Raw genomic sequence first — 14967 nt, forward strand, 5'->3', positions numbered from 1 at the left:
AGTTTGTAAAAGTACCCAGAATAACAGATGGTGCTTCTTTTGCTGTGGCAGTATGGTTTGTACCCTACGCTGACAATTTCAAATTACAGAAAAGGCAGCTGAAACATGTTACTCACAAAATAAGGCCCATTTCATCCTGATTTTTAGTGTCTCCCCACCAAACAATATTTTCATACTCAGAATTTATTAAATGTTGATGGGATACTTCTATTTTATGAATGTTTTTTAAATAACAAATTGCATTTTCTCTAGTTTGCAATCAGAGCATGCTACTTAAAATACAGAACATAACCTTTCTGAAGAAATTTTTACCTCCTAACTTTGCAGTATAGAATTTAAAAAAAATAATAATAATCAATGTTATATATACACACACATAACACATCCACAATATATTATCTGCATTTATATGTGTCAGATGGGATACCATTTGCAAACCACATTCCATCTTATGCTGGTTTTGTTTTCTGCATGAAATGCTAACTTTAATAGAAGTACAATGAAATTCTAAAACTTAATCAGAAGCTTTTTTGTGGTGGTGAGTATTGTTGTGGTTGTTTGTTTTTCTTTTTGTTTCTTTGTTTTCTAACTTGTTCAGTCTGGACAACAGACAAACAAGAAACAACATGTTTGCATGTAACAATCAGTGGTGTATGTATATACAGCAGTGATTTTTTCAACTGCCTATAGTTGTAGGAGCCCTCAGAACATCAGAGGCCAGGCACAGTGATATGGAAAGTCACTCTGTTGGTGGACAGTAGAGCCCATTTATGGTAGGGATCTAAGGAACTGCGTGACATACCAAAAGGAAAATTCACTTGGCTTAACATAAGGGCATGAGAACAGGATGGGCAGGGAGTTGCAGCTGGCTCAGATACTTGAGCACAACAGAACTACTGGCAGGAACTCCTGTTGGCTTGCGATGAAGGAAAGTATGACTGAAATATTCCTTCCTGAAGAACTGCTGAACATCCAGAAGCTCCACAGAAACTTTACTTTAAATGCCACTATTTATCCAAGATTGAAAGTAATCTATTTCATGCCTCACTGTGTGGAAGGCACACAACAGCCATACATTGTTGAAGATTGGTGAGTTCTTAAAAAATGAAGTGATTAAGTCTAACCCATCTTTGTGATACTGAACTAGATATATTAAATAGTTCTTTATTATAAAAATCCACCCCTGAAACATTGCAGAGATTAACCCTGTGAAGAAATGTTAAATCCAATGAATTTACTACTTGGACTAACACAGCTAAGAATCATTCCTATGCTTTAATTTAATTTATTACCTACAAAAGGAAACATGCCTCACTTAAATTACTGTGGTAATCTGAAAGGAGAAGCATTCACAGTGTGGAAAAATCACATAAGCAGGGGAAAAAAAAAAAAAAAGAGAGAAAAACCACCTGTATGCTTCGCAGTGTATCAACAGTTTCCACTTGTGGCACTACTTTGACTGGCTGGCCCTCCCATGCACTCCAGCTGTCATCTAACTCATGGTCTTTGTCACTGTACTTGGTCATTAGTAAATAGGCCTCATATGCAACCTCATCAGAATCCTTTGAGCAATCCTTTCCAGCAGCTGCATTTAGGAGCTGCAAAATCACAGATTTTTCCCCTGCAATATTGTTTGGGACGAATACTTGTAAATTTTCAAGTCCAGGGATTTGTACCTGTAGAAGAAAATAAAATGATACTGAGAGCTAATTTCACTTTCTCCTGAGATACATAAAATATCTATGTGTTATCTCAGTTAAACAACAAGAAGAGTTTTCATCTTAAGTAGCTGTACAATATACATACTTAAACAACATTTTTAACCAAGTCAGGGATCAGAATTAGACTGTGAAAACAGCAAAATAGTTGATATGTGATCTCTGACCCTGTGATCTGTCATTAGGTAACTGACTTAGAGTGAAGTTTATTTCCCTCTTTTCAGAGTTGGATGCCATCAAGTTAAAACAGAACAATGCGTCAACATTTCTACCAATAGGGAGACATATTTAATAATTAAGACCAGTGTTATCCATAGGTCAAAATAAAAACTGTAAAGTCATTAATAAAATCTAAAATTGTTTCCAAAACTAACAAGCATTTGATTGAAAAGCTTGTTAAAAAAATCAACTCCATACATGTTAGAAGGCCAATATATGAAATGCTGATCATCAAAGTGATGATCTCAAAAATTCTTTTTGAGACATGAAAAAAAGGGGAGAGGTAACACATAAAAACAGATCAACCTTACAAGAGATTATTTAACCCATTTGCTCACACAGTTTTTTCAAACTCAAGATTCAACTTTTTCTGCAAAAATGTACATATGAAGTATGATACTGCCTTTAACAAAATCCATTATCATTTATGAAAGCAGAAAAGAGTGCTAGGTAAAAGTATTTTTTAAAAGTAAACATAAACTGGAAATTTCCCTGACTATTCTCCCCCTCTTAATTTACAGACTAGGGTCCTGCTAAGCCAGACTTTTTTAAAAAAACAGTTTATGTTGGAAGGGACCTCTGGAGGTCACCTGGTCCAAAACACTTTTATCCATGTATTTAACTGCCCTTGATGTGCGTCTCTCCCACGAGCTTGTCTATCTTCCATCAAAGCAATATCCACTTTTAGCTATCACTTATCCAACAGAAATTTTACCGTGCAAAAGTTAGTAGATTAGTACCCAGTTGAGAATTACATATTTTAAATGTATGTAAGGACAAAAAAGTACAACAGATCCAAATAAATTTAACCCATTGAAGCAGTTGATTTATTTAAATTCAAACTATAAGGACCAGTTGACCTGTCTTTATTATTGTTTAGACCAGTCTTTATTATAGTATAGACCAGTTTCAATAAAGCGTGAAACTGTATGTGTATGAATTTATGGTGCTGTAAATATCAGGCAGCAATGCACAACAGATTTAACTTAACTTTGCTATGCAACAGTTTTCTAGCAACAGTTACTTGCATTCAGAGGCATTTGGATAATGCCTTCAATAATGTGCTTTAGCTTCTGGTTAGCCCTGAAGTGGATAGGCAGTTGGACTCAACAATCTTTGAAGGTCCCTTCCAACTGAACTATTCTATTCCGTTCATCTGGGACACAGCACAGACACTGCATTTCTCACATTCTTAGCACTCTCATGCAAGCTAGCTAGAGCAGAGCTCCATTATAATACTGTTGCTTTATAAAAACTACAGACTAACATTCTTACACACACGATCACATGCAAAGAAAGTAATTCTACTGACACAATTCAGTACGAAATGCATGACATTCAAAATGTTGAGATATAGATGCCACATGAAAAAGTTGAAAGTATGTATATAAATATCCTTTGATTTTTGCTTAGCATCCCCACTCGAATTTCATGGCTCTCAACTGAATTTACCTTCACATACTCTTTTGTTTTCAGAGCGTTGAGTAGATCTCGGACAGGGGCTGACAATGCAAACTCTGCTGCTATTTCAAGGTCCTAAAAGCAACAACAAAACGAAAGAATATCCTTTAAACTGCATTTATTTTAAGCATATAAATAAAAGTGAATATCAGGAAGGTACATGAAACCCTGACATTTACGTACCTTCCTCAGCATTTTAGCAAATCCAAGAGCTTTGGAGGCCCTCTCTCTAGCCTCATGAAACAGTTCTTTGAGTGCTCGGCTGGTCTCTATAACAGACCTCCTGCAATATTGATAGAAACGATGTGACGATGTATTAATAATTCATGTTACATTTACATAACTATTAGAAGATAAGAAGTTTTTATACATATATCAATAGAAAGAGCATAGGAAAAATAAGCAGCTAGCTGAAATCAATTGAGCTTTTGCAGGCACATTTTTGATATGGATATTAAAATAGAATTTAAAGGACATTAGATAAACAATTTCTGATACCCTGAATTAAAAGAAGGTTATTAGGTTTCAAGTGCACAAAATAATGATTCGTTATTACTACATACAGAAATATCAGCAAAAAAGTCCACGAAGTCTTGCGTTTACTAAATTTTCATTCTAAGAATTAAAATGCAGTAAGTACCTGTCAGGGGTAAAGAAACATGAGTAAGTGTGCTTATTATTATTAAGCCAAAGGGCTTAATACCTTATTTCATCTGATGCAGTACTGTCATCGGCACTGGCCCAAAATTCATCACAACTGTCTTGTAGTCCAGAATCTAAAAATATTCCTGTAGATTTCAGCAGCATTCCTGCAATATCACTGTAGCAACAGAAATGGTGGAACTTCAGTCTTATTCAGGTAGCACAGCACCTTAAATTTCTTCCTACTCTGTCCAAGGCAAGAGAGCCGTGTTGCCAAGTCCGCCTGCAGAAACAAGCAGCATCTTGGGGGCCCCTCAGTTAATCTACGTGCACAGGGCTAGCAGGAACAGGCACTTTCCACAGAAGTAGTCATTCCGGTCATAGACAGAGTAAGAGCAATCTGCACGTATTGGATCCTACAGTTACAGTCATTGTAATATTCCAATAGTTCTCAGAAAGACTATCAACTGCTCACTAGGGCCTCAAGAAGCCCAGTCTGGGAACCCTGAACAATTACCGACGTCAAGAAATATCTGGTATAAATCAGCATCATAAGCAGAGTAATTAAAACCTACCAGAATAGTTTTCCAGCTTGAGCTTCTCCTCCTCTTATATAAGGAGTTATTTCTTTGGTGAAATTCCATTCTTCCTCTAGGAGATTTTTTAAACTATGAGACGCTTGAGGTAACTGCTGTAGCATTTGGATCCAGCTTCGCATATAATCAAAGTAAACCTGCATACGGAAAGGGACAATTTAGACAGAAATTGTTACTCAACATGTAACTAAGAACGACAACTCCTCAAATCAAGGAGCAATCTTAATATCATACAATTAGTAGAGAACATCTCTAGATTTTTGGTTTGCTGTGACTGAAAATGGGCTACATGTTTCCACATAGAGGGTGCAATTTATGACTCAGGAAATAAAAGATGCTACTGAAATATTTAGTAACATGTACTCTCCACATTACTTTTCTGAAATACCTTGCTTGCTGTGCTGCAATTCACCATCATATTGGTGAATACACACTGTGGCTAGAGTTATTTAAAGCAGAACTGCTGTAAAACATTTTCTAAATCTTTTATTAACTGAAAAACTCCTAAAAATTTTATTTGAACGTACCCTCCTGGGTATGGATAAGTGCAGTGAACAGGCCTATAAGATTCTACATTATACCTTGTATCCATTTATATCAAGTCTTACCTCTCGCCTTTATTTCATTATTATTTTAAACCAACATAAAAATCCCATTAAATACAATTCTTCTTCAAACATATGCCCTCAGGCATAGCAATGAATGCAAAAAAAAAAAAATAAATAATAACATTAGCAGCTATTTAATCGTATATTTTAGTTGGATAATCCATAATATCAACAAATGTTCCTCATTAGAAGCTGATAAAACTTCCTATTTATTTCAGTTATTTTCAGATCACAGTGTTATAATGCCAAGATAAGGAAAACCTTAAAACTTTACTCTGGGTTAGGTAGGGACTGTGTTTTTCTCAGTCTGTAGCTTCATTCCTGATTTTATTTAATTCTTCTTTCACTCCTAGCCCAGCTTCGTCTTCCTTAGATACTGTGCCTGCCTATACCAGAAGCACACAAAGAAATACAAAGACTAAGTTCTGTGTGCCCCCTCCTAGACCTCATTAACCCAATCTTAGCCTTCTGATCTCCTTCAAGTTTTCCCTATCCCTGTGTTCAGTTCAGATCTTTGCAGCCCTCTTTGCCCAGTTCTCCCAGTCTTCTGAAAATCTTGACCACTGGCAACCCCTTGTTCTCCACTGGGGCTGCCACTACAATAAACTGCAACTCTGAGTAGGCACAAACTGGTTCTTAGAGGTCTGATAAAATCATTCTAACTTACACAGTCCTGCCACCATCTCTTTCAGAACTTACGAAAAGTGAGATCCTTATACAATTATAACTGACATCAAAGTTCAAGCTCTTGCCTCACAGCACAAAAACACTACAGCTGCCTCACAAAATATGTGAGGAACTTCAAAACAGACAAGGTGAATCATTTTCCTTTTACCTTGCCAGGTCATTTCTGCTGGAAGCTTCTACAAATTTCAGATGGAGATAAAGGCAGACATGCTGCATAAGAACCTTTAGGTAAAGTAGTGTATTTTTACCATTATAGGCAACAAAAACCACATAACAGGAAAATCTATGCATCCTCAACAAAGATGGTACCAAAAGCTCTGCCTATAAAACACTAATAATAAAGTACTGAGGTAAATCTTGTTCTTTGGTTTTGTTTTCCACAGAACAGTGAGGACTAAACTCAGACAACTCATAAAAAAATAAAAATCAGTCACATACAAGGGAACAATAAATTAAATTTACTTGGGAGGAAGCTTTCATTTGTTATTATTCAGAGGCCAAGCATTTATCTAGAAAATACTTCTTTGTGTTTAGCTTATTGCAATAATGAATACTCATTAAAAATAAGGCACTTTTCATGGATGAATGCAATACCAAAGTATTAAAACACAACGTTATTCAAACATCGCTTTTTTATTCGCTACTAAATTGCATTTTTTTATTCACTACAAAAAGGTTATTAAACACTTAAATATTTAATATGCAATTTACAGGTCTATCTGTGAAGCATTTTATTGTAAAAACGTGCTGTTTACAGATCTACTGTTCCACAGGCCTGTAAACAAAAAATTAGTATTGTCTTTGTAATGGTAACTTGTTTAAAATGACAATGGCTATTATATTCCAAGTCCATTAAAAGAGTAACAGTATGTTAATGTAGCACAACAGCAACAAAAAAATAGCAAGCCTTACATCCACCAGGAACAATAGGTTTCTACAAGCACTATTGTGACCAACACACTTACAGAACTAAAAATGCCTTCTCCTTTTTGAAGCTTACCATTAACATTTTATGCAGGTCCTCTTCGAAAGCATCAATGTTGCAATCAATTGTTTGCAAGTCATCTAACACCTCACGTAACATAAACTGGTAATATTGCTTCATTAGCAGGCCACCCTTCAGAACCTCTTTACACTCTCTCACTAGCTGCAAGAGAAAAATCCGAAAACTGCCATCAGTCAGGACACTACTCTTAAATTGTCCCTGGGATGTGAAAGTTTAATCTGTCAGACACTTTTGTCTTAGTTTATCACTAAGTAATTTCTAAAAGATTTTAGAAATCAATACAGTCACTCTGTACATCTCCAGGAGAGATCTGTATTAGTTTTCCAGGATTACCTAATTGCACGTACCAGTGGCACTGAGATGGGGGCAGACATTTCAGATTTTGTTCAACAAATGGGGCCACAACAGGCAACTTGTTGGAAATTTTAACAGTTCAGAAGTGGGGCAAGTGGCCTCACAACCACAAAATCCAACTTAAAACAGAAGCAAGTCAGGAATAACACACAGTGTGTATTTGACAGACACTTCAAGGCTTATGAGAAATATTTTACTACAGGAATTTCATTTTCAATCCATTGGTCCGGTGTCCACAACTCTAAAACCTGTATCTGAAAAACATTTGGCATTTCTTTTGCTGTTTCGCTGGAAAAGGCTAAAATCAGGCAACAGATCTTTTCATCAATAGAAGTGTTTGCTGTTGGCCAAACAGCTGTCAACCCTACCTGAAAGCTTACAGCTTTTTCAAGCAACAGGCACAACCACAAACAGAGGAAGACACAACACAACAGATTTCAAACCCACACTAACAAATGCCTTTTTCAGAAGCCCTCCCAGTGCTAAGTGTGTATTCTTCTGAAATTATCATCAGTCTGACACCCCCTGGCATATTCTCAGCACTGACTTCAGTAAATCAAGAGTCTGAGATCAAGAGAGGGAAGAGAGAGTTTCATTTGGGTGGTCAGGGGGAATGGAGTTAGTTGTTGGTTGGTTAACCTGATTTTTAAACTTTTGTAATGGCTGTCCTGGCAAAAGAAAATATCAGTATCTCAATGTATGAAGAAGCAAAACATCATGACAGCATTATTGATATGCCTAGAGTTCTTTGGGATCTTTTATAGGCCAAAATACATTACACTGCATCCCCAGCAGGCAGGGGAAGCAAAGGTTGTTACTCTAAACTCTTTAACTCTAAACTCTTTAAGCTCTGGTCTAAGATTTGTCAATAGTTAATGGGAAAAAAAGGAGGAAAATAATTTATTGTAATGTGGAAATCTAAAAATTAGACATTTATATCCCTAATGTGTCATATACATAAAAATAAAAATGTATTCTTCGCTCTCCACTCAATCACATACAATGTACACAATGCTCATTTACTGTTTAATTTTGCGCTTGGATCTACTAAGGAAAACATAATTTTTTTCAAAGAATTTAAAATTGGTATCTAACTACTCATTATTCATAGAGACAGGACTTAGTAGTATTATCTGTCCACAACACTTTAGTATTGTATACTTTACAGATACTGGCAAAGTCTTCTAAACCCTGCAAAGAGTGTAATTTGTCTATTCAGAAATAAAATATTGTTAAAACATCACGAAAAAGAGTTTTTTTGTTTAAATAACATTGTCATACACTAAGGTGTAGTGTTATTGAACAAGAGAATATGGGATTTACAAGCAAACAAACAAAACCCTATAAAGCTACTTTTAAGTGTCAACTTTTGGAACAGAAACTCACAAGACAACTCACAAGTCAAAAATATGATCTGTAAGGAGCACACTACAGAATGTGCACCTCACTTAAGCTGAAAATATTAGAGCTGTTATTGGCTTCTTTGATGAGTCACTTTTCTTTAGGGAGTTTGTAGAGTAATTTCTTTTCTGCAGAGCAGATGGGGGTAGGTCACAGAGCCTCCAGAGTACTGTAGTTTAAAGTGAGCAAGTTTATAATACATTTTTTTCTAAATATTTACCTGACCTATAAATTAGTTATCTGTCATACTTACAGTACGCTATAGTGCTTCTACTTACAAACTTAATGGGTCTTGAAGAAGAAGAAGAAATGATGTAAATTGCATTTTTCTAGCACAGTATCCTACAATCTGGAACTAAAAAGCTTCTGTGCATTGACCCAATTTCTCCACTGACTTTTATAAGGAAGGATCTTTTGTGACATGGCAGCATCATCTATGGGATGATGCAAACCTTCAGAATATGCAAACCAGCGTTAAAAAAAGATAGATCTGATAGATATTTTACAGAAGATCATGGTGCTGTAAGGAACTTGATGCAGGTTTTAAGTGACAGAAAGTGTCTAATTTAACCACCTAACAGAAATAAAGCATATGCACATGCACACGCACACACCCCTCCACTTGCCAGCACAAATTCAGAACTGGTGAGAACCAACTTGAACTGATGAAGAACTATGTTGCCATCATGTAATGGCAAACTGTCAAAGACGACAGCTCTCTCAAAACCACAGACCAAGCAGGATCACAGCAGCTATTGCTGAAAGTGAAAGACAAGATGGTTCAGAAAAGGGAAGTCAGTGATAAAGGGCAAGAGAAAAAGTATACTGCTGGAAGCATATAATCCGTGATGTTTTCCTTGTTCTGTATTAGCTGCATAACCTAAAGTGGTACTCAGCTTCCACCGTAGTAGACCAGAGTATCTCCAAGCCTGGCTTCTGTAACTCTGTAATATTCCGTGAACCTGCAGAACAAAACAGCCCCCTAGACTCCGTTTTGAGCCTGCTCAAGACTATATTCTTCAGGAAACAAATAGATCTATTTGTGAAATATGCTCTAAAGCTCCTTTGCCCGTTCAGAAATACTGCGTGGGAGAGGAAGCATTTGCTGAGTTCAATTCATTTTTTCAATGTAATTAGTGAGACACTATAAACTATCACAACAGTTTGTAAAAAATACATTGTTTTCCAGGAAGAAATCATCATTTTTGGACAATTCAAAGTCCGTAAATGTAATACAAGAAATACGGGCAAAAAAACATCCTCCGTCTCTAGGAAAAAAAAAAAAAAAAAAAGGATATTGCACCTTACAACACAGTATACAAAACAATAAACTTGACCCTTAAGACTAAAATTGTAAGTCCCTTGCTAAAAGAGTTACCAGAAACTTATTTGGTTAGGACCATAAGGTACTATAACAATTGATTTTGGAGGACTGGATAACTGGAATGTGAAATCATACTCAGTCAGATAGCTTATTTTAAAAGTTTACTCTGAACGACCACCTGATGAAGCCAATTATACTTGCCAGGGAGATGACTTTAGATCAATACCATTTTTCAAAGTCTAGGCCAAGATATACTAATACTGGCCGAACAGCCCTCCTTGTAACAGGTAACTATCAGAAAAAAGTCCTCACAGAAAATTCTCAACCTGTGACAGGACTGACAATCTTGGTAACTACCCTTATAAGATCTGATATTTGTATACAAAAATATGTTGGGAAACAAGATTGTTTTTCATTTTGTTTTTCTCCTTAGTCAACTTACACTATGTGCGCATTGCATACTGGCAGAGGTCTCACATTCACAAAGGAAAAAGCTCAACTCAAATGTAAAACAAATATTCAGACCTTTAATTCTGTCTTCTTAAAACTGGTTACTCTGCCTAGGAAAGCCATATAGAGGTAAATGTGCTGGACAAGGTTATATAGCTTATAATGCAAATGGAACAAACACTATTTACCTTCGCTGGCTGATAATTCTTTAATCACCAGTTTTGATTCCTGGAAGTCTAAATCAGAGAGGTATACATAACCAGTTGTTTACTATGCAAAAACCACAACTCTATATGAAATACAGACAATTTATTAAAAAAAAAAAAAAATCCATATTTATGCATTGACAGTTCTTAAGCAAATCCTCTTTAAACAGGTGACCTTACTGTAATGAAAGAGACAAAGTAATTTCAAATAGAAAAAATAATAAGAAAAAACAAAACATTTGAAGCAAACCTGTTTAATACTCAAAAGAGATGGTTCCCCAGCAGGTCTTTGTTCCAACCTGAGCTTCAGACACTCGTGGATAACATTAAGCAGGACTCGGCAAAGGACCAAGAATGCAGGTTCAAAAGATGGTAAATCCATGGATTTCAGCTCTTCCCATGACACAGTGCTGCATTTTTGCTCACAGCAAGGTGGGGAATTTAATAACTGCACATAATCTGAACACAACATGGGATCTGGAAATTCTGAAAACTGTAACAAGAAATAGGTGTCATGAAAAGGATCCCCAAATTCTTTAAGATTTAAAGTCTGTTTAAAGTAGCATATACAAGAGCCTATTTTTAAAAGTTAAGATTTTATTACAGCTACCTATTAATTAACTGGTAAGTCAACCATAGAAGTTTCAATTCATTTAATTTTTTTTGGTGGTGGGTTTTTGATTAGTTTTATTGTTTTAAAGCTATTTATTTATTGATTGATTGATTGATTGATTGATTTGAGGATCACCAGGCTGAGGAAAACAATTATGGTCCCTTAGGAGTGAACACATTTTCTTACTTTATGGTTCTGCTTTAAAATAATTAAACCCTGTGCGGTGTCAAGAGTTGGACTTGATGATCCTTAAGGGTCCCTTCCAACTCAGGATATTCTATGATTCTATGATTCTATGAAATCATCTATTAAAGCTCAAAGATTCCTTCACTATACAAGAAGAAACTGCTATTTGAGGTTATAATTAAGTTATCTCTAACATAATATAGGAATACATATATATATATTCAGGTTATTATAAGATACCATACTTGAAATTTTCACAATAATAATTATGGCCTTACACCTATGACTATGACTGAAGAAAGAAGTTTGCACTTGGCTATGTCAGATGAGTAATCTTGTTCTTTTTCGAGTACACAGCGCATCAAAAGCTTTAAGCTTTCTAATTTTATATAAAGCTCCACATTGTAAAGTAATGCAATGTTCATGAAAGCATCACTAGCTAAACTGAACAAAACTTTTGAAATATTTTCTTCTGAACTTTGGTAGATGTAAGAAACTGAAATTACAAAAGGAAGATTAAGAAGATTAGGTTGCTTTTTTCAATTACTAAACTTACTTTAATTTAAATGAAATCTACATTTAAATGAAATGACTTTTCTAATTAGAGAAAGTAATTGAAAATATTTGAACTGTACATCCCAGATATCTGAACTGTAAGTCTTGTCACAATGTTCTAAGAAAAGATGTACATGGAGGCTTTGTGTGGTTTAAACTAGCAAGAAAATTTGTACCTCAGTATGTGTGCAGTTCTTAACAAACCATAGATAATATAAGATTTGTTTAAGATTGTTTTATTTCATAGCTGCTAACTATGAGACTTGAATATCTTTCATTCATATATTAGACGTAACTAGTATTTTCTAGGTTTTCTTCAGTCAAATTTAAATAACAGCACTACACAGGAGATAGGATAAGAAATCAGATCAAATGGTATAGTGAAACCTTTAAGTTAAATTTTTAAGCCACTTTTAAGCTCCTTTCCTAATAGAAAATAATAATAATAATTATAAAAAAAAAAAAAAACACATTTATTTCTTTACACCTACACAAACATTTTTGACATTTATACCTAAAGTCTTTTACAATCCCTGCTTCCTCAGAAGAGCCACACAAAATTACAGCTATCGAGAAGTTTGTTTTTTAGTGTTTTTATTTTTTAATATTTTGGAGTTTGTCAACTGGCATGTGGGATGGGATAGCACATCTAATACTGTCTAACGTTAGCACAAAATGCTATGAGCTGCAGATTTGCAAGTGGTTTATAAAATCGCTATCTCATTATACAGAGATGGCGAACGTGCATCAGTGGGGATTTCCTCTACACCTAGTTTAGCTGAAGTTTAATCACTAGTTGATCTGAAGTGTAAGAAATTCTTAAGATGCACATTCAGGTCTTCTTTTTACTAGATCTCTTTTAAAGAACTTTATTTTCTGAAGAATACTGTCCATGCTAAAACCTTTTACACAAAAAGACTTTCATTAATAATAGGTCATGAAAATGTTCTACAGTGCAACAAAATATCTGAGACATACAACCCTCACTGTGATGCAAGCATGGTGTTGGAAAATCTAGTCATAAAAATATTAAAGAACTAGTCTATGAATAAACATAACGCAACAAAATTGAACGTGTTATTTCATTTTCTAACATTCAGACATCAGCACGTTACTTTAGGGCTTAGTTTTAGATACTTAATCATCTATTGTTCAACTTGACTAATTGTAATCTTCTGCAGGCCCAATGTGAAATACTCTCCAGTGTCTACAAAACACTTTAAAAAAAAAAAAACAAAAAACACCACATTTATTAAGATCCTGAATAAAATGTTAAAGTGCAGCCAGTTGAATAAACAACAAACAGGATGCAATGGGTTTAAGTAATATTCTAATCAAATAACTTATTTAATTTTGTAAACAATAGAAAACAATAGCTATTTTCTCTGAGAACCAAATCATATGACTTTTACATAAAACACTATAGTGCCTAAGCCTTGTTAAAATCTCAGAGCGCAACTATGATGAATGAAACTTGTACTTTAAAAAAGAACTCTACAAACACTCATCTGTATAAGCATTTACATACATTTATGATGAAATTAGCATTACATTGCTAATTTCTTTCAAGGTACTGCCAGTTACAAAGACCAGCCAATTCAAAACTGTCAAAACTCTCTTCTATTCTAGTATGGTAACATCTTCTGTTACAGTAGGTACCACACTTCTGACAAGCAGTATTTTCTCTTTGACAGCCTTCATTTAATTTTGGCACAGGAAAGAAGTTTATGATTGTGTAACATTCACCTTCAGTCATATACCCTTCCTTAAAGGAGGACAATACTCCAAAGAAAATGGAATAATTACTGAAAATGAATACTTGAAGAATTCACAAGAATAGAGGAGAGAGAAAAGGTTATCCATACATCTTTCACAAGACAACCACTGCTAAATTACCATATGGTTTCTGTGAATCTTCAGTAAAAACTCTAGTTTCATTAACTTAGTAAGAACCCTCACCAAGTCGACATTTCAAGTATTTAGTAATTTTGAAAATACATTCAAAGGCATTTTTAATCTCCCCAAATTATACTTTATTGCCTTTCTTTTTTTAAAGGTATTTCTGCCTGTATATTAAGATAAACGTTCCACCTAAGTATATATGGGTTCTGTTTTGGTTACTGCAAAAGATACCTGCAGGTTTTGCTTATGGACTTCTTAGTGACTTCTTAGTAATACACAAAATTTTTAAATACAAAACTGCTTAAAACATTTCCAGAGTTGAAACCAAATGGAGAATAAAAATTGAATAGCTTTTTTTTTTTTTTTTTTTTTTTACAGTAATCTCTACATTAGCAACAGTACACATAAAAACAAATTTCAAAAATCAAATTACTTTATAAAGATAAACTTAGTTATCCTTACTTAACCTCCAGGGGAGAAAGGCATTCTTGTTTCTTTGCAAATGTGACAGTCACACAGCAATGTGCCTCAGACCACATACAGTATCCATATTACAACGGGCACATTAGCTAAGAAATCCTTTATCCAGAATCCACAGTTAGGCCCCACACAGTTCATCAGGGAGGACAAATAATCCTAACTACTAGCTCCTCCTAACATAAAATTGCCCAGAAGTTAGATAACAGTTTAAGTTAAGAAACAATATTCTGCCTTGAAAGAGCTAGTGAACACAAATTACCATATGAAATGTCAGCATTTACTGCTTATTTCATAATTTTATTAATTAACAATTATTCTTTATTAAGATTATAGAATCACCCAATGAAAAAAATAAATTAATTAAGAAGTAGTTGAAGAAAGCAGCATGCTAACATGACTTTCTTTTGTAGATTTCAAGGTTAAGAGTCCATTTACTTATCCGATCTGGACTCAAGCATAACATAGCACCACAGAATTTCATGCATATAGGAGAGGAAAAAGAACCAAAACAATTATGATGTTATGATAAAGGATGTCTTGCAGAGAAACTTCCAGTCTT

At 34.7% G+C, this 14967-nt stretch overlaps 1 protein-coding gene across 9 annotated transcripts in view; it reads right to left on the bottom strand.

Annotated features, from left to right (window-relative positions):
* The window catches only part of MAP3K4 (mitogen-activated protein kinase kinase kinase 4), a 92269-nt gene that overhangs the window by 29108 nt on the left and 48194 nt on the right, over nt 1-14967 (bottom strand). For 7 of the 9 annotated variants that reach the window (XR_014317123.1, XM_082756084.1, XM_082756082.1 and 4 more), the window contains exons 4-10: nt 10923-11165; nt 6932-7078; nt 4616-4773; nt 4102-4218; nt 3582-3681; nt 3390-3473; nt 1410-1676 (exon numbers count right to left, since the gene is read on the bottom strand). Coding sequence is in view for 8 of the 9 variants with exons in the window: in XM_082756084.1 (XP_082612210.1) it covers nt 1410-1676; nt 3390-3473; nt 3582-3681; nt 4102-4218; nt 4616-4773; nt 6932-7078; nt 10923-11165 (1116 nt within the window). In the remaining variant the exon portion in view is untranslated. The remainder of the gene's footprint in view (nt 1-1409; nt 1677-3389; nt 3474-3581; nt 3682-4101; nt 4219-4615; nt 4774-6931; nt 7079-10922; nt 11166-14967) is intronic. The other 2 variants (XM_082756083.1, XM_082756081.1) reach the window with 2 other exon arrangements.

This window comes from Aythya marila, assembly GCF_965140915.1.
Source record: "Aythya marila genome assembly, chromosome: 3".
NCBI classification, from domain to species: Eukaryota; Metazoa; Chordata; class Aves; order Anseriformes; family Anatidae; genus Aythya; species Aythya marila.